Source organism: Trachurus japonicus, chromosome 18 (assembly GCF_045865225.1).
Source record: "Trachurus japonicus isolate A0001 chromosome 18, Traja_1.0".
NCBI lineage: Eukaryota > Metazoa > Chordata > Actinopteri > Carangiformes > Carangidae > Trachurus > Trachurus japonicus.
The window spans coordinates 21,371,776-21,391,384 of record NC_140924.1 but is presented as its reverse complement, the minus strand read 5'-3'; the positions used below and the strand labels follow the sequence as shown (position 1 = coordinate 21,391,384).

The 19,609-nt window shown below is 42.7% G+C and overlaps 1 protein-coding gene across 2 annotated transcripts; it reads left to right on the top strand.

Annotated features, from left to right (window-relative positions):
* Positions 1-3,982: 3,982 nt before the first annotated feature.
* Positions 3,983-18,319, top strand: agfg2 (ArfGAP with FG repeats 2). 2 transcript variants are annotated; one of them, XM_085760297.1, is made up of 14 exons: positions 3,983-4,368; positions 5,574-5,667; positions 7,156-7,271; positions 8,653-8,797; positions 9,222-9,342; positions 9,460-9,564; positions 11,170-11,202; positions 12,981-13,310; positions 14,146-14,218; positions 14,357-14,400; positions 14,616-14,708; positions 15,658-15,777; positions 16,831-16,901; positions 17,083-18,319. In XM_085760297.1, exons 1-14 carry the CDS (start codon positions 4,202-4,204, stop codon positions 17,128-17,130), a joined length of 1,560 nt encoding a protein of 519 aa, XP_085616423.1. In that variant the 5' UTR covers positions 3,983-4,201; the 3' UTR covers positions 17,131-18,319. The 2 variants fall into 2 exon arrangements, with proteins under 2 accessions (XP_085616423.1, XP_085616424.1); XM_085760298.1 differs by lacking the exon at positions 11,170-11,202 and having other exon boundaries at positions 4,002-4,368.
* The last annotated feature ends 1,290 nt before the right edge of the window (positions 18,320-19,609 follow it).

The window sequence follows — 19,609 nt, the reverse complement described above, 5'->3', positions numbered from 1 at the left end:
CTCCGCACAGAGGAGGTCCAACCCCCTGTCATGCGTCTCACTATTTCCGGGTTTCTTCTTACTCATGGCAAACTGTGGTTTTGAACCAGCTAGGGCAAAATGAGAGGTTTACAGTAAGTAGTTTTTTAATAAATAAATAAGCCCTTATGTTGACATGCTGATTCTAATGAGCTGTGATAATGTGGAAACACAACTACACACATGCCATCGCACACTTCTCTCCTGATAGTTTGGTTTCTGCACTTGTTGTTTGTGTATTCAACTCCTTTCATTGAGCTGTGAGATTCACATGCGCTGAAGACTGGGTGTGTATTCTTGTCTGACAACCTTGTCTCTGTGTTGCTTTTATGCTGAGGTGCAAAGAGGAAGAACCACAGTGGCTGTAAGACACCTACAGTAGCCTACTGCAACTGAACACCTTGTATGGAGGCTCGTGACTGCCAAAAAACAACAAAACAAATCAAACAGATAGATGTTAGAATGTATCATACTGTAGAAATGGGAAAACTCTTAAAATGGTGAGATTTGAAGTTGAAATATTATTAATTCTAAATTGAAATTTTGACTTTGTAAATTGACTTATATGAGATATACATAAAAAGATTAGATAATAAAATCAAGATTAGAAATACTAAGTGGAAAGAAAAAATAAATTATGAGTAAAATGAGTTGAAATACTGGCTAGGATATGACTATAATCATGGCTGAGTAAAAAAGGATTGATAATGTCCTACTTATAGGCACGAGGAGCGATATAAAAAAAAACCACACACCTCTGTGATGCATAGTAGGCTATCATACACACCGCTGTGTTGACATTCTTGTTTCCTGGGGTTGGTCCCTGACAAATGTTGTAGTCACCGGCCAACTGTGATTTGCTGGGCACCAATTTGCCATCTGTCATGTTAAGTACATAAAGCAAATATTTATGAATCTATAACTGTCTAATTCGACACAGTTACACACCTAATCAGTCAAACCTCTTGTGCAATATAACCTGACATTAATCTGAGTTGAGACCTACAGTACTAAATCAACAAAAGGAGACACTGAATCAACACTATGACCTGCTAAGTCAATGTTATGAAAGCAAATAAGAATCATGCAATGTCATGTCAAACACAAGGTCACAAATGAAATAACATAAGTCAAAACTATGGTAGTATGACGTTAAGTCTCTTGCAGAGTCAAAATAAGAGATTAGAATATTCAAAGGGTTATCTATGATTTACTAAATAAAAAATAAGAGATACTAAGTGTTGTGTAAGTGTTTATCACTGCTGCACAGACAATTGAACCCTTGGGGATAATAAAGATTGATTGAATTGAACACAATGACTTACTAAGTGAAAAAATAATGGGCCTAAATCAAAAACATAAGATCATAAGTGCAAATTTTAAAAAACAAACACAAACTTAGTATAAATCATACTTTTCACTTACATTTTCATTTTTTCATGCAACTTTTTTTTTTTTTTTTTTTTAAATTTCTGGCACAGAGGGGCTTCCATACTTTACAAGGTGTCACAAAAAACCAAACAAACCATTGCAGCTTGTTGGGCAACACGAAACAAGCAACTGTACTTTGTCATCATCACCACAGACTGGTGTAATCAGACACTGTGAAGCCTGTGGTTGAAGAACCAGACGCCCCGAAGCCAGAAAAATGTAATTACAGTGGCTCAACAGCTTTTCTGTACACAAACCTGACATTCCTATCTATCTATCTATCTATCTATCTATCTATCTATCTATCTATCTATCTATCTATCTATCTATCTATCTATCTATCTATCTATCTATCTATCTAATGTGATGGTGTGTGTGGCTCCCCCTGCTGATCAGAAATCGTCACTGCAGCAACGTGACTGCTGTGACATGTGTCTTACTTTACTTTGATTAATGCTGCAGATTATAATTTAATCAAATCATTCATATCAATGAGTCATAGGACAACAAGCAGCACCGTGGTGCGTTCACTGACCTCGGCCCTGATCAGACTCTTTCTGCCTCCTGTCAGTGAAAATCTCGGATATATCTTGACAGACGTCACGGAAAGGGCGTGGGTAGGCAGGTCTCTCTCTCTCTCGTGTTGCTAAGTTGCCTCATCAAAATAAATAGTGATGTTTTCTCTCTGCCAGTCACTGACGGCCCGTGGGAATATTATTGCAATGCAAGAAAAACAGGTTCTTAAAGAAGAAGGGGGAAAAAAATCAACCACGACTTCCAGAAACAAATTATAGGTCTTTTTGGTTTAATGTGCAATGAGGATTCTTTGGTAACTTTTTTTTTAATGAACTTTAAATTCACCAGCTGTATTAAACTGCTTTTCTGTTTCCCCAGCTGTCCTGAGCCCAGTCACTTAAAAATAATCTGTCCCCTCTCTCTCTGGAGCGTCAGGAGCGCTGCGCTGCGCTGCGCTGCGCTGCGCCAAAAAACCACGGGGGCGTGTGCGTAAAGTGGCGCATACAGAGGGCGCAGCAGCAGACGCAGACACCCGGGGGGAGACAGCTGCTTATGAAAGAGAAATACAACGGTTGTCGGACGATGTCAAACTTGGCTGCTCGACAGGTTCTTATTTGTCTTTGACAGGAGATCCCCTACGCATCTGTCCAAATGTCAAGTATGAAGGAATTCACGGCGTGTCACATCCGGTGTCGTTTTCAAAAATAATGGCCATGGGCTGCACTGGACTTTGTTATCAGACCCACAGTGATTAAGTCAAATCCACTGGGGCTAATTAAATGAAATTAAAATGCAAATATCTAGGCTACTACCTGAGTCCCTGCTGTCATTTAAATCAAAAAACCAAACTGTTCAGGATTGTATATGCAATATGAAAATGATCAGAGTTATTGTAGAATTATTTTAATTTTATTTTCATGGCTATCTGGTGGTTTAAGGGTTAAGGTGCTGGTCACATAGTCCATGTCCAGCCAAGGACCTTTGGTACATGTCATTACACATCCTCTCCCCCTCATTTACTGTTGTCTCCTCACTGCCAGATCTCGAGTAGAGGCACGAAATGACCCCAGGATGATCTAAATAAACAAACATTTCAACAGGGTTGTTGTCAAGGCAGTAACTTATCAAGTTCAGGTATAAAAAAGCAGGAGCAACTGCATTTCCAGTTTATTTTAAGAGTAAATAATGCTTATTACCAAACAAATAGCCTGATGAATTAAAATACCAGTGAAAAAGAATGGAAAACTCTGCTTGAACAAGATGGTCTTTAAGGTTAAACTCAAATTTGTAGGACACTTTATGACCTAATTGATTTTTTAATCCCCTTGATATACTGCAGTCACACCAGGTATTTAAAAGACCATCACATATCTTCTCTTCACTGTCTCCCAGGCCCTTTCTAGAGATAATGAATCTGAAGCTTGAGAGGAGAGCTGCATGGGAGACTCTTGGAATCAGATCAGGTGTTACATAAGTCTGATTGCTCTGATTGCAAACAGGCCAGTGTTTTGATCAAGGACTAGGACAGATAGGGTGGGATAGATAGGCTACAACGAACAAACATCTTTTAACAAAACAATCTGTGGTGCTATCCTCAGCGGGTGCGAGTTAAAGCTCATGAAGTCCCTCAAATGCTCACAAATATGCAAAAATATGGAGAAGATCATGCAAGATCTGTCACTTTACTGGACTTTGTGGTTACATTGATTGTTTTTTAAAGTCAAGAATGAAGTGTTTCAATAGGAAAATCTTTTTTTTCTTTTGTTCCTTTTTGTGACAGAAAGCAGAAAATGATGGATTCACAGAATAGACATGGAGCAACTGGAAAATACCTTGACCTACTAACAGTTTTGATGAAATAACCAGTGGTTATATGTGGTACAAATATTTTAAAGAAACAGGCAGCTTGAAAGCGGAGCATCCAGCTATCTAAAGCGAGACACCTGTTCATCTGCTTTTATTTTGAAGGGAAATCCGCGCTACGTCCGGTTTGCGCGCCCCTGCTCTCTGCGCGCAGCTTGACGCGCCTCTCCTCTGTGCAGCCATGCATTGGAGCGGAGCCGCATAAAAGCGCTTCCATAATGCGGGCGTGAGGTGCGCGGCGGACGCGGGGGTTACACGGAGGGGAACCGAGAAGGAGGAGGACAGAGCGGCGGAGGCGGAGGAGGCAGCGGTTACCGGCTTCACACCGCGAGAGGATTTTAAAAAAATTAAGAAATAAAATAATAAAATAAACATGTCGAACCGAAAGCACCGGGACAACCAGGAGATCTGCGCCCGCAAGGTCCGGGAGCTGGCCCAGTCTGGAGTAAACAAACACTGCTTCGAGTGCAACCAGCCCGGGGTGACTTACACCGACATCACGGTGGGCAGCTTCGTGTGCACGTCGTGCTCCGGAATGCTGTGAGTAAAAAAAAAAGAAAGAAAAAAAAAAGCGAGTGAGAGAGAGAGAGAGAGAGAGAGAGAGATAGAAACCCACAGCAGACAGCGGCTCATCCGCTCCCTCACTTGGCTTTATATTTACTGCACATTTGTCATCATCATCATCATCATCATCATCATGAGCGTGGAGACACAAACACATAGTGATGGAGCAGCGGAGGGAGTAAAAAAAAAAAAAAGTAGGAGGAGGCCTGAGATTGAGATTACACCACCACCACCACCACCATGCACCATCCAGAGACACACACACATCTGACAGCCGCGCTCTATCTGGGTTCACTTCATTTATTTTCTCAGCGTAAACAGCAGGGGAGTGTTGTGTGGTGCTGCTGGTGCAACAGCCCCGGTGCTGTGTGTGTGTGTGTGTGTGCACATTAATTTACGCAGTGTCTACCTCTCTCTCTCTGTCTCTCTGTCTGTCTGTCTCATGCGTGTCTCCCAGCAGCCCCTCCATAAACGCCAGACCGCTAGTTGTTGGTCATTTTCCAGCTCTGAGTTACGTTTCATTTCGTCATGGTGCAGGTTTGACACAACCTCTCTCTCCCCTCCTTCTCTCTCTCTCTCTCCGTGCAGGCTCCTCTCCGATGTGTGGGCGTGGATATGCGCGTGTTTGTACTAAATATATATGTATGTGTGTGTGTGTTTGTGTGTTGTCACATTTATTATTCTGCATGTTCAGCCTAGTCCCAAACACTCCTCCTCGTGCAGATGGGTTCAGCACTTTTTTTTTTTTTTTTTTTTAGTATAGCCTAGTGAGCGTTATTGCGCAATCTCTCTTGCACACGTACTGTAGCATAGCAGTGTCCCACTTTGTCCCCCTCCCACCCCCAAGCATGGACAGCCAGAAAAACACATAGTCTCAGTCTGCCCAGCTCTGGTTACCTACTGGAAATGCCATGTCTCTCATCTTGTCACAAAAAAGGGAAGTGTGTGTGTGTGTGTGTGTGTGTGTGTGTGTTGCACCTTTTTCACAACAAATCTGCCCTCTACTTTCACAGTCACAAGTGTCCAACACTTCCTCTCCCACCTGCTCCGTCCTCAACGTCTTGTCTCAGAAGCGAGACGACACGTAAAAGACGACATCTTCTGACTTGTCTTAACTCTGAATTCCTCTCCTCCTCCTCCTCCGTCTCTGTCTCTGTCTCTCTCTCTCCTCCGTGTCCCAGGAGAGGCCTCAACCCGCCTCACAGAGTCAAGTCTATCTCCATGACAACCTTCTCCCAACAGGAAGTGGAATTCCTCCAGAACCATGGTAACGAGGTGAGTGATGTTGTGATGATGTGTGGTGGTCCCACCTGGGGGCTTCACTTCAGGTGGTGTCGGTGAGGGCTTTGTAAAGGCCTCAGTCAGTCAGTCGGTGTTATTCACAGTTCATGAGGTCGTCCAAGGTCACGGAGCAAAACGCAGAGGCGACGCTCGTGCGCTTTTGTGTCTTTTGGTCCGAGTTCAGCGTCGGAGCCAAAACTTTGTGGTAGTGATATGGAATATGAAACGTCCCTCGTGGCGACCAGCTGAACCAGCCTTTGTGGTCGAGACTCTCCTTTTTTTTGTTTGGGAGAAGAATGCTGCTGCTGCCGGGCTCACACGGTGCCAAGAAACAAAAGGACCAGCACTTTGTCCCACCCAAACCACCGTCTATTTCCTGTGTGTGTGTGTGTGTGTGTGTAGGCCAGAGGTTCCCAAAGTTTCTCAAACCAGGGCACCCCTCTATGGAGATTTTTTTCCTGCACAGTTCATATTTTGGCAACAATTCTTCAGCAAAACTCAAATTTAAAGGATCTTTATTGAACATTTTTGTTCATATGATGCGTTTATGTGTTGGCTGCAGCTTACAGATAGATTTAATATCAATTTATCTTGGTGTTATGATCATCATTTAGTCCATACTGATGTTAATTAACAGTTTAAAACTCACAAATAACTATCACATAAACCCCTCAAATTAATAAATATACGTAATTGATCAGAATCAATAATGAGAATATTTTTCTTTTCAATTAATCGTATCAGTTCTACAGCAGATATGTTGCCATCACATTTTTTTAATGGTCAAATATAAATCTTGGTATCAAAAATCTAGTATCCATCAAGCTAAACTGTTACTATGACAACCGGCACCTCTGAGCTGTCATGTGACCATGTGGCATATTCAGCAGCTTCTGTAATATGCATATTTTAATATTTGTTGTGTTTTTATTGCGCTTGTAAGCTGAAACGCAGAATGTAGTAAGTGTAGGAGCTCACAGTGTTTTTTAATGTTTAAATATGTGGACTAGAAAATGAAATTGAGGCCATAGCCCACCCCCATACCTGGGATACACCAGTGTAGGCTGCACTCTCTCCTGAGCTTATATCACACAGGTACAAAGGTGAAGCGTTTCAGGCTGTCGAGATGAGTGCTGTCTGTTTTTATCAGCAGGATGTGTGTGTGTGCGTGAGTCAAGTAGAATATGAGGAGAGGCAGAGGTGTGTATCGTCCATCTTTGACTCCTCATCATCCCCTGAAGAGCGATCCGGCCAGTCATGATTCACAGGCGGTAATATTTGCCGCTCTCTGAGATGAATCACTGATGTGATGAGTCTGTTTGTGTTTGTGAGAAGCTCTCCGAGAAGAAATGTCAAACAAAAAAATTGTGATTGCGGTTTGATTTGTATGCACCAGCAATTAGACACGGCCCCCTTCTGGTTCTGGTTCTGGTTCTGTGTGATCTAAAGTGTTTTCCCTCCTCCAAATATGTGTGTGTTCAGGTTGGGAGGAGGACTTGGCTGTGTGTGTTTGACCCAAAGACGGACGGCTGCTCCGACATGAAGGACTCTCAGAAGTTCAAAGAGTTCCTCCAGGATAAATATGAGAAGAAAAAATGGTGAGGACTTTTTCATCTGCAATCATGATGACAGGCTGATGTAACCGGACAGGAGCTCAGGCTCAGAGATGAATAAGATTGCAATTGATGGTTATTATGAAATACCGTTCAACCTCCTGATCATTTCCAAGAGAAATGTATTCAAAAACTTCCTTCAAACATTCAATTTATAATAGTATAATATGAAGAAAAACAGCATAGGCTACAATCTAAGAAATATTTTTTAGGGATATAGCAACTTTAATCCAAAGAGAAAACGTTGCTACAGACATTTTTTTATTCTTAGTGAAATGTGCTGGCAGTTTTTGGTTTTACTGTAAAAAGGTAAACAGTTATGTAGTCAGCCTCTGCCTTTTAATCTCTATACAATATAGACAAGATGGACCTACCCTCCATGACGTTACCCATAGGTTTCTGAAGGGCAGTTTTCAGCTCGGAGTGGGCCGTTCCACTGTTGCCATTTTGGCAGTAACTGACTCCGCCCATTTTCTGGCTAATCCAAAAATGGGCAGAGAAAAAGCTGCACACTTAATGATGCAAAGATTTAAGCCTTAATAACATTTCAGTAAGTGAGCTATGTAAAACTTTACCCCTCTGCTGTCGTCACGAAGGCTGAAATTAGCTGCAGGAACCAAAACTGTTTTTGTAACAGGGTGTAAACATGTTTATTTCTTCTTTTAACATGGGTCTAATTTACACAGTTCAGGAGCCAGACTCAAACTGATTACACTTGCTAGCAAGCTGCTACAAATTTGTATCACAACAAAACAAACAGGCTGTCCTACTTAGGAAGTTTGTCATCAACGCTAAAGCTCTTCCCACATTACACATGCTAAACATCAAAGTGTTAGCACTGTCAAATGAAGGCTAGCATGTTTGTTAGCATCCTAACGTTAGTATTTAGCTTGCAGTGTTGCAGGACTAGCTGCTAGCATGGTTGTATGGGTCTCAGTCTTGTTATGGTATTTTTGCTTGGGGGGAAAAAAAAGGATGACTCAGTTATGAAACATTTCACAGATGAATTATCTGTCTGTGGGCTAATCGATTCATACGCGACATGTAATTGGTTCAGCTCTAGAAGTGAAAGGGAGTAAAAGGGCAAAATTAGATCCAAACAACCACCCGTAATGTTTGTTCCAAAATTAGACACCCACAGTTTGAAATGGAGGCTCTTACTCAGGAAAATTAGCCCATGGATAATAGCTGCTTTCAGCGCGTCAGTGTGTGGATGAAAAAAATAAAGAGGTCCTGTTTTGGTTTAGCTTCAAGCCCTCGAAATATTCTCAGCCGTGATGTTTGATAAACAGAGCATTAATTTTGACTTTTTTTATGAGGCCTGTTTATGTGACAGAGACCCGCTTCATCTCCCGTCTCTTTACAGGCATTTTTCCAAAAGTAAGAACCGCAGGGACGTGGAGGGTCCTTGGAGTCCAGGAGTCCAGGGTGTGCCCCCATCCCATGGTCCCCTAGCGAGCCAGGCCCCCACCCACAACATGCCCCCTAACGCCAGAGCCACAAGGCCGCTGGTAAGAGGCTTAATGTGTCCTGAATGTGCATGTAATGGCCGGAGAGAGTGATGGAGATAAAGTGAAGGGAGTGAGCGTACAAGGATAAGGAGAGAGAAAGAGAGAGAGAGAGTGGGAGGGTGTGGTAGAAAAAGAGGAAGTGAAGAAGACAAGTAGTTCAAAGAGTGCCAGAAACGCACACGAGAATAGAAGGTGAAGAAACGACCTGATTTTCCCTTCCACACTGCAGCGGAGACAGAGACTGATGGGTTGGACAGTGAGAAGGGCCAGGTAACCTCCACATCAAAGCCGCTGTGCATGAATTATTGAGAAAGCATGAAACACTCATTTCTTCGGCCTTTGTGCCTTCTCTCTTCTCTCTTTCCACCTCCGCCATCTGCCTCTTTCTCTCTCTTCCCTCCCCACCTCTTCTCCCCACCCATAGTCCCAGTCCCAGCTGCCGTCATGGGATCGGGCGCCTGCCATCTCGCCCGCCGACATGCGGACAGACGTGTTCACCGCGAGGCCATCGCGCTCCCAAAGCTTCAGAGACCCCCCTCTGAAAGGTCAGTGGACTGATCTCTAGCGGGAGGGATAGATAGATAGATATTTTTGGACCGAACCAGATCGATTCCCTCACTCGTCCGTCCTCTTTATCTGTCTTTTGTCTCTCTGCCGTCCAGATCCTACCCTGTGTGGGATAGAAAGACAGCGGCCAGGCTCTCTGTCGTCAGCGCTGGCAGCTCAGAGCCACACCCCGTCCTTCCCCGCCCTCCCACGACCATCAGGTGTGTCCCCCACTGGACGCTAATGTTGAAATATTTCTATGATTGTTTGGTCGTACATCACTTTATATAATGAGTGGAATGAATATGGAGACACATGTGCAAAACTAACTGCAAAATCTTATACAGCTGTCTGGTTGAGGTAGGTGGTGTGTTTAAATTAGTTCTTTCCCATTTTAGGAGAGTCAGTTGCTGTGTAGGCGAAACAGCCTCAGCAGCGATCAGGGTTGGGGACATGAATTATACTAAAGTTGTGTAATCTATAGAGAATACACCATTTATACCCTGGTAGCTATTTCTCAGCATCTCTGGTTGTCATAGGCAGCTGTTTAAAGGATCATAAATCAGTGAGCATGGCCATTTAATGGCGATATTTAAATGATTTTTGCGGTGATGTGATGATGTGCCTTGATTTGATTGATGCTACTGTATTTAACATGCTAGATCAGCCAATAACACACCTTCCGTTTTGGTGGTTTTAACCGCAAAGCCACTCCAACGTGTGTAGAGTAAACATAAAGCTGCAGCCACCATCTGGTTAGCTCAGCTCAGCATGGGGAAACGGAGACCCTAACTCTGCCAGAACATAACAAACCTGTGTAATTATCTCTCTAATTAAAACATTATATCTCCGATACTGAGTCTATACTAAAACCAACTTGAAAAGCTTCAGTTTTGAGAACATTTGCTGTATATTCTCCATATAAAACGATAGAGTGATATAATCTAACATTTCATTGTGAACATGGCTGTTGAGGATGAGTTCATTCAACTCAGTTTTGTTGCTGTAAAAACTCACCAGGGCACCAAATGTCTATTAATGCACCGCTGAAAATAGTCCCCGACAATTGCACTGTTTCTTCTTGTTAGAGTTAGTGCTTGCTGGAAATCACAGTGCCCGACTGTTTCACAGGAAATGAAAATGAAACTGGCCTGTTTTCAAACATTTACACCTTCAGCATAGGAGCCGATGGGTACTGAGGCCGAGACACTGGTTTTGATCTTTTCATGGGATTTGCTAATAATAACAGAAATACACAACGACGCCAGCCTCGCCCTTTAAGCAGCTTTCATCTGTTCGTGGAAGGAGACTTGGCCTGTTTACTCCCAGTTAGATGAGGCCTTGAAAACTGTAGCAACCTGCGTTCAGTGCGTGTTAATCAGGAATGCACTAAACTAAACGCTGCCTGCCACGGCATTTGTTACACTTGACGGGCGGCTGAAGGAAAACTATTTGCTGTAGCTCGAAGACTTGGCAGAGCACAGTGTGAGTGTGTTGCGAGGCTGAATATTTTCATTGATTCTCATTGACGATGCAGTTCGCCCATGTCTGCTGGCTCCAAGTGTCACCAAAGAGAGAAAGAGAGAGGAGAGAGTCATCGTCTTGGGATTTTTCACCACATTGTGTGGATTGAAATTGGGTCCATGTCGTCATCTTACCGCATTATGGATGGGGTGGGGGGGCTTCTGGTCAGAGTTGAGAGCAGGGACGGCGTTTTCATGTGACGTTCAGTGACACTTTTCTCCTCTCCTCCCTCTGTTTAACCCTCTTTCTCCTCTTGTCTCTCACCTCCCTCTCTCTCTCCTCCCCCCTCCCCAACCTCGTAGCCAGTAGCTCTTTCAAAAACCACTTCACTTTAGGTAAGACACGGCACCAACCCATACATTTGAGTGTGTGCTGAATGGCTGCGATCAATAAGCTTCTCCATGCTCTATCATTCATAATGGGTGGGCCGTGCCTCGCATCGCACGCATGTGAATTTGACTTCATTTTCCCCCGAGCAGCTTGAGAGGAGACACGGCCCCTCGGCTGTATAATCATTTCGCCGGCTGAGTCACGGCCGGGCCCAGTGTCACATGTCGTGATTGGGGGTCGATATTTTTCTTCGCCAGTCAGGTGTCCCCACTTCAAAGCTCATATGTGAGGCCTGCGAGGGTCAAGGAGACTCGCAAACTCACGCACTGTTCCCTCAGAGGAAGAAGAACAAGTTTAAAGCAATGCTATTTTTAGGCCGTAGCTGCTCCTGCTGCCCCCGTCTGCTGATATTTCCCTCCACGTTGGTGTTGGAGCACTGAAAACTATGTAGGACACAGCTGTAATAGTCCCACAACACACATTAACATCACAAACAAGTACTGCAGGAAGTTTAGGTATCTTTGCAACATTAGCGTATAACAAACCCCCCCAGAACCATGCAGCCTGACTCTTGCATGTTTTATATCCTCTGATAATCGTTGTCAGGTCAAGTCTGGTCTGGTCTGTGTCCCTGACAGAGGAAAAAACACGCTGTGTTTTCATTTGAATCCCCCGTGCTAGCATTATCCTAGCATGCTCTGCGGCTAATGTTTGTGGAAAGCTTGCTACGTGGAAAGATGTTAATCGTTATTTCCTGCCTTTGTTACTGTCTTTTTTTTTGAAAGCTCTCCAACAACTTGCTGCTCTGCCCTCAGACTTTTGTGTTCACGCTTAACCATGACGCGGCACATGCTACGTGACATGTCGAGCTAACCCTGCCTTTGATAAGCCTCAGCATGGAAATGTTAATGTAGCATGAGATAAACGTACTTTGTTTTAGGTTGTTTAATATGGTATGATTTTCTTTTTTATTGTAGTATGTGTGCATATGAATAATTATATATTTTCTATACTAACAAATATAGTATTAGTAGAAGTGCGCTGGCATAAAATTAAACAACCATGAAGTGATCTTTTTGAATTGGTGTCTACCTTTTGACAAAACAAAACAGATACATTTAGTAGCTGCTCCGGAGCTCTCGCCCATAAAACATGAACTTCCTCAGGACCTTCAGGATGTCTCAACCTGGTTTAAGTGAAAGTTGATGTGATCGAAGGCTCCGGGTAAACTACTAAATGGAGCTTGTTGTGAGCTTGTTTTGTCAACCTCAGATTTTACGCTAAATGGAGAAGATCTCTGCAGAAAATGTAAAATTACACGTCTAGAAATTCCAGTCCATGTGCTGACGAAGACGATGATGTGATTGAAACAGCTACTAAATGGACCCTGTAGAGAGATTGTAGAGGGAACAGTTACACTTGTGGTGAGATGGTGGGCTTATGACCATGCCCATAATTAACTTCAGCAGATAAAAGAAAAAAAAAGAATTGTAGCACCTGCATTTCCATAAGAAACTCTATCCACTGAAGATGGAAAGGAACAGTCTCTATTTTACATTTGCCATATTATATTTTTCACAATTTTATTAAACCATGAATAAAATAAATTATTACTGGAGTTTTTCTTAGCCCCTGAGTCACTTTGAGGATTTGTAATCCTAATATTTTTTAGCTTGTAGATTCAGAGGAAGAATAAAATAACGTTGTCTGTGTGGGTTTTAAATGGAACAGATTTTATCTGCTGTCTTTGCACTGAGTCTCAGTCTTGTTCTCTCGCTCTCAGGTCGTACAGTATCAGCCTCGGGGGCCACGGGGCCCTTTAGGGCCTTCCCCAAGTCTCTCAGTGTGGATTTTGGAGGTCTAAACCACCCTCAGGCGCCACAGTCCCTGCCCCAGTCTTTGTCCCAGCAGCACCAACAACAGCACCAACACCAACATCACCAACATCACCAACAGCACCAACAGCACCAACAGCACCAACAGCAGCAGCAGCAGCAGCAGCAGCCTGCCGGTGTGGGCCAGACGACACCCCCGGTCGGCGGCAACCCCCAGGACAGGTACGCTGCTGTGTCACACCTGGACAGCGTCTTCTCTGAACCATCAACGACCACAGGTAGGACAATGTCTGACTGTGTGAGTTCATACTTTGAATGTTAAACTAAACTTCCAAACTGTCTAAGTTCCTCCAGCTTCAACAGTGAAATCCTGCCTATGCATTGGATTAAATGTATCAACAATTTAACAACGTATTAAACGGTATTAGATCAGTCACAAGGGCCTGTTTCTCTGCAGCTCCTCTTACTTACAGTAAGCAGGATTTTGATTGCAGGGCTGTGACTGAGCACTTGGTCCACCGCGGTGCGATAGATAGAGAGGCAGAGGGAGCGTTCGAGTGTGTGTGTGTGTGTGTGCATGTGATATAGATTGTGACGGCCAGCTCAACTGGGTTGCGTAACATCCTTACTCCAAATGCCAAGGCTTTTAGCAGCTGAATTATACTCATTGTATTTGCTCCAGATCATGCACAGCCTGACTCAAGGCACCTTGTTGGTTTTCCCCCTTTAAAATCAGCCATGTTTGGTCTAATGACCGCGATGCATAGGATTCATGTGAGAAGCCCCCGGAGCTTTCTACAAGACGCTTTGTTGTTTTCCACCTTCATCACATCCTCCCCTGCCTGGCAGAGTAAGGAGGTTATTGATTTTCTGCCCCGGCTCACTTTGATTCATATCAAGCTGAACACAGACACCATATTTTATTCAGCGTGTCTGTAATGCTTTTGTTCTCTGATGACTTACACGCTTCAGATCAACTGTTTGAACTCACTGTGAGATTTTTCTTTTTTTTTTTAAAACTCACATGTCTTGATCATAGCAGCACTCGATTTTCTTGAATTAGCAGCTCATTAGAGCCCCGAGGTGACGTGACGCCCTAATGTTTGTTTGCAGCTCCACCTGCTGGCCCCCCGCAGTACAGCGCCATCTTCGGCAGCAGGCTTTCATCCAGCTCGACTCCTGCCAGGTAGGGAGAGAGGAAAAGAAACACAAATCAAATCAGTTTTTGTTTAACACGGCAGATCTTTAAACTTCCTGTGCGTGGAGCCCTTTAAAGGTCACATTCTGATTGATCCTCTTGATTTTTTTTCTATTTTTTCTCCAGTTCCCCCGGTGTCGATACGGTCTCCGGCTCCCAAACCTTTGCGAGTAGGTACCGAGCACATGCTGCATCGATCCTCCCCCTACCTTGCTAACCTGCACTGTATTTACGCTCGGTGCCTTCATCTTTTGGAGCCACCCAACACCCCTTAATTAGGATGCATCAGTGTGACTCGGAGCAGTGTTGGTTTGAATAGGCAGGAATGTACCCTGTTAACCCCACACACTGTGAATTATCTCCCCCCTGTGTGTGTGTGTCTCAGATTTCCCCAACCCATTCAGCTCCAGCTCCAGCTCTGCTTCCCAGCAGCCCGTTGCCCTCTCCCCCAGTAACCCCTTCAGCAATGCCTCAGGAGGTGAGACTCATGCTCATGGTCCGTGATCCATTTCACTCTGCTGCTTCCCTCTGACCTGGGAAAACATCACTTCATGTTTTCTTTTAAGACTTTTAATCATTTCTAGTTAATTATGAAGAGAATGTCACTCACAGATATGTAGTCTTGTTGTTCAACTGTCAGTGTAATCAATAGTCATGGATGGGACAGCTATAGGGTATACATGACATGCTTAAGGCGATATGGTGTGGCCATGACAGCGCCATCACATGATGACAGCTGAACGAAAAGTTAAAGCGCACAATTAGGTATCCGTTTATCAACACACAAAATATCACACTACTATCCTGTATTGACTTTTTTTCATAGGAAAAAGATAATTTGGAGAATAAGTTGTTTAAAAGTGTCCTAAAACTTTAAATGTGACTGAATATTTTTACTTTTTAATCAAAACTTGTGACCGTGTAATTTTATTTTGACACTTGTGACAGTTTTCAGTTTTACAGACTTAATTCACATTTTGTAAGGAACATTTTTTTCCTTATCATTTTTAGAATAATTAATAAATTGATCTTCAAACAAGATTTCAAGAGAGTTTATTTGTCACATAAAATAATACAAGATCATTGCAGTGAAATGATGTGTGCATACACTTCAATGACTGTGCAGGTTAAAAACATGACAGAACAACATTGACCTGACTGGAAAAAAAACCCAAACTTTATATGTCCTTTAAAGGGCAATGTTAGAAGTGAGATATTAAAATGAACTGTTTTTGTTTTTATAAAGACAGAATGAGAGACCGGCCAGTATCCATTATTCAGCCACACCATGTGTTGATGTGTTCAGTTTACATTGGTCTGGTCAGGTGACTCAGCCTCTGGCTCTGCTCTTTTGTTGTTTACCTTTCATTTGATACCAGCCAACAACTATTTCATTACTTTCCTGTTACCTGGTCTCTTCTCTTCAGGTGACTCCAGTGCGTTCGTCACCTCCCCCACCTCCGTGTTCCCACCGTCCGCCTCTTTCCCAGCACCGGCCTCCCAGAATGCATTTCCTCACGAGTCGGCCAACAACCAGGAAGCTAACGGTAACTTTATTGTTTATTATTAATTCAGCAATACACAACAACACAACATTACTTTAGCATGTAGAAAGTTGAATTGTTTTTTTTAATGTTTTGATGACCACGTGTAATATAAGGAGTACATTCATGTTAAAGCACTGGTAGTGGAGCTGATTAATATTTAATTTTCCATCTTATATCGACTTGGAAGACACTAAAACATTGTTGCAATGCAGCATTTGTCTGATTTGAACACAACAGCTTCGTACATTTAAGAGCACATCAATAACTTAGAACCTCACCATCGAACCATGAGAGATCAATATTAGAAATAAATCATATTAAATAATCATGTGATCAGTTAAGTAAAACCATCTTATATAATAAACAGTAATCCTGTGGGAGACCTTTACAGTAAATCTAACAGTGTACCTGAACACAACACAGAAGTCTCAAAGATATTTTTTAATTCCTCCATATAATGATTTTTTAAATGAGATATTATATTCATAATTTTTGTTTGTACCAAATATCAAGAACTGTTTTACTTTTTTTCCCCTTATGTTTATATATATAGATATATACAGTATATACACACAATACATGCACAATACACACATACATACCATATATACATATGTGTGTGTGTATGTACTGTATGTATTATGCATAAGGAACAGTTTGTGCTGAGACACTTGAACGTCACTCTGTATCTTGCTCTGGAGGATGAGAAATAAAAACGACAGCACACATACAGTACGGTCGGCCATATATTTAATGCAGAGTCTGAAGCCCTCACAGGTGTCGCCCAGTGGCAGCGGCTGCCTCAGGGTGACACCTGCTGTATGTGCAGCGCCTGCAGATCAAACACAGAGAAGCTGCAAATGTTTCATTATTTCAGTAGTGACCCACAGCAACAGTCCAAGAATACCAATGGACGCATCCAGAGCTGCTGCTGCTGCTGCTGCTGCTGCCTCTGGCTCTGGCTCTGCGCTTCACCTTCTTATCTGCGGTTTCTGGTTTCAGTGCTGCCTTCACAGACCGCGTGTTATTTTTTTTTTTCATGTCATGTTACAGGTTTCGCCTCCTTCCCGGCGTCCGACTCCCAGCCCAAAGTCCCTCGGCCGATGTCGGTGAACCCGTTCACTGTGAGTATGCATTCACTGCCTGGCAGACAAACAAGTGCACTTAAAGGGGAGGGGGGGGGGGCAGAATAAGAGAGGGGGGGGTCTAATTTGTATTTTTTGCAAGTTCTCCTCTTTTGCAAACTACAGACACTGTAGTAAAGGCCTCGCTGCTCATTCTCACCCTGCCTCTCTTGTCTCTCAGGGGAATGTTTACCCCAGTCGAGGGACGTCGCGAAACCCTTTCATCTGAACCCCCCCTTGCCCCCCCTCCCCTCTCTCTCCTTACTTCACCCCCCCCACATCCAACTCTGGGAAAACGGAGGGAGAAGTGAACTTGAGGAGTCGCTGCCATTTCAAAGCCTCTGGAGTATTTTCACCCTCTGAGGGAGGGTGTGACGTCCATGCAGCCCCCCTCCCCACTGTACCTCCCCTCCTCCCCCTCTCTCCCCTGTTGCCGTCTGTGTTTACGTGTTTGTGGAGGATTTAAAAAAGATGTGTGTGAATGTAATTATGAAATGTCTGTGTGCGTGTATGTGTGTGTGTGTGTGAGTGTGTGTGAGTGAGAGAAAGTGTTGGCTCTAAGTCTTTGTAACTACAAGACAAATGTCAAAAGGTGTTTGTGTGCCAGTAGATGCCACCTCAGGGCTCTGTGGGAGTCACGAGTAAAAACGACGCCTCTTATGATTTTTTATTTTATTCTTTCCTGCAGAAACACACACTTTACACACACACACACACACACACACACACACACACATATATAGATATATTACACACACACACGTCGCTACTGCTGCTACTTTGCTTTCATCTCCTTGCTAAGAAGTGCAAAAAAACCCCCTCTCAGCCCGCCGGTGAACACCTCAGTGTCGTCTTCTGCTTTAAAAAAACAAACAAACATCTCAGTCGTCCCCCAAAGGAGAAGCCGGTGGAGACTCGGACTCTGCATCATCAGAGAGTTTCTACAGATGGTTATAAACCGCCTTAACAGCCTCCTGATGCGTAACGCCGAGAAGATAAGACGGGCTTTTCCTCTGTAGTGGGTGTGTGGAACGTGTCTGCATTTGTCACTGTTTTCTGTCAGGTTTTCCTTTTGAAGGACACTCTATGTTTTTTGTTTTGTTTTGTTTTTCCACTCTCAGGCTGCATGCGCTTAGAGGGCTAAAAGGAGATGCTACTGAATGTAAAAGCAAATTTCAGAAATAACTTACGTAAAATGTGTATGATGACTTCATCGCTTCATGTACCGGACCAAAACGTTCTCTGGCTGTTCTTTCGGGTTGACATTGGAAATTTTTTAATTTCCACTATTTTGCCAAAAACAACAACAACTACAACTACAACAACAAATAGAGAGAAGAGAAGAAAAGAGATTCATGTAACAACGTCTTTGTAATGACAAGTATTCATGTTCATAAAATCAGTTTGTTGCTTCTTAAGTGAGTCTGACTCTGGATGTTTCTTATTGTGTGTTTTCTGCTTTATTTAAATGCAAATGCATTGAAAATAATCTCATAAACTAAAAATACAAGAAAATGAAATTGAGAGAAAATCCCAAACTTTTTTTTTTTTGGCTGTAGTGTCTCCTTGCAACAGCAGAGGGCGCTTGGTATTTACTTTTCTCTGACCTCATGCACAAGGTTACTTTTGGATGCATATTGCATAACAACATACATACTGCATAAGCATACAGTACGAAGATAGAAACCCTTAAGAGTGGCTATTATTAGATCCATTTGAATCATTTATTGTAATTTTTTGGATGCAGAGTCACAGAATGAGTGTTGGAAATCTGCTTTATGTGCCTTTTTAAGGTTTATCACAGTCAGGGATCGAGGTTTCACTACTCTAGCCTGTCAGTCTAGACAGACAAAAACACTGTGCTTACACACAGTCTGTGACTGTGTGGCAGCGTAACACGTCTGTAAACGTCTCTTTTATCCAATTATACTTGGTTATACTGATTTCAGACAATAATCATAGGGGATTCAATGATTTCACCGTGATTTCTGATTTTGTAATACATACAGCATATGTTTTATTAGCCTAATTTATTAATTAGGCTATATCATGTTGTAAATGTATGTTGTGTATAATGTGCAGGGGGGTGTAAAGAAAAGTGTGTTTATTTGAGCGTTTTAATACACGACAGAAGGGGATTTTTACAATAAATAGAACAGGATGGACTCATGGAAGTGCCAACACTGAAATCTTACTCCACACACACTGGAGCTGCGGATGCGTTCAGGTGCTGTAGGAAATATAGCTTGTTATTGGACGGGACCTCATACAAACTCGCAAGATGCAATTAAAAATGGAACAAATGTGAATTTGTAACAGCACAAGAAACAGAGGTAAGAAGGAAAAATGAAAGTATATGGAAAAATATAAATGGGCAATATATTAACATAAAACGTCATCAGAAGTGAAGGGCTAAATTATCTCCAGCAGCATTTATTTACACCACATAATGACTGTGCATTATTATCATTACTTATGACTTGATTATATGCAATTGAAATGACACTAATACAGTTGTAGCGTTGTACTACCAGGATATTTGGAGTTAGAGTTGGTTTTAGCTCAGTCTCTATTGCAGATTTTTATTGATTTATGTTTTCTATCATCGTTTTATTTTTGAGTTTTTGTTTTGTTTTTCTACTTGATCAACACGCTTGCATCGAAAAAGAAGAAGAAGAAAAAAAAATCAATGACACTACTGGGTGAGA

Excerpts from the sequence above, each read along its gene's own strand:
- agfg2 (XM_085760297.1), top strand. The coding sequence starts at position 4,202 with ATGTCGAACCGAAAGCACCGGGACAACCAGGAGATCTGCGCCCGCAAG. Across the intron at positions 5,668-7,155 it reads TCCAGAACCATGGTAACGAG|GTTGGGAGGAGGACTTGGCT; the intron begins GTGAGTGATGTT and ends GTGTGTGTTCAG. Across the intron at positions 14,401-14,615 it reads CGGCTCCCAAACCTTTGCGA|ATTTCCCCAACCCATTCAGC; the intron begins GTAGGTACCGAG and ends TGTGTGTCTCAG.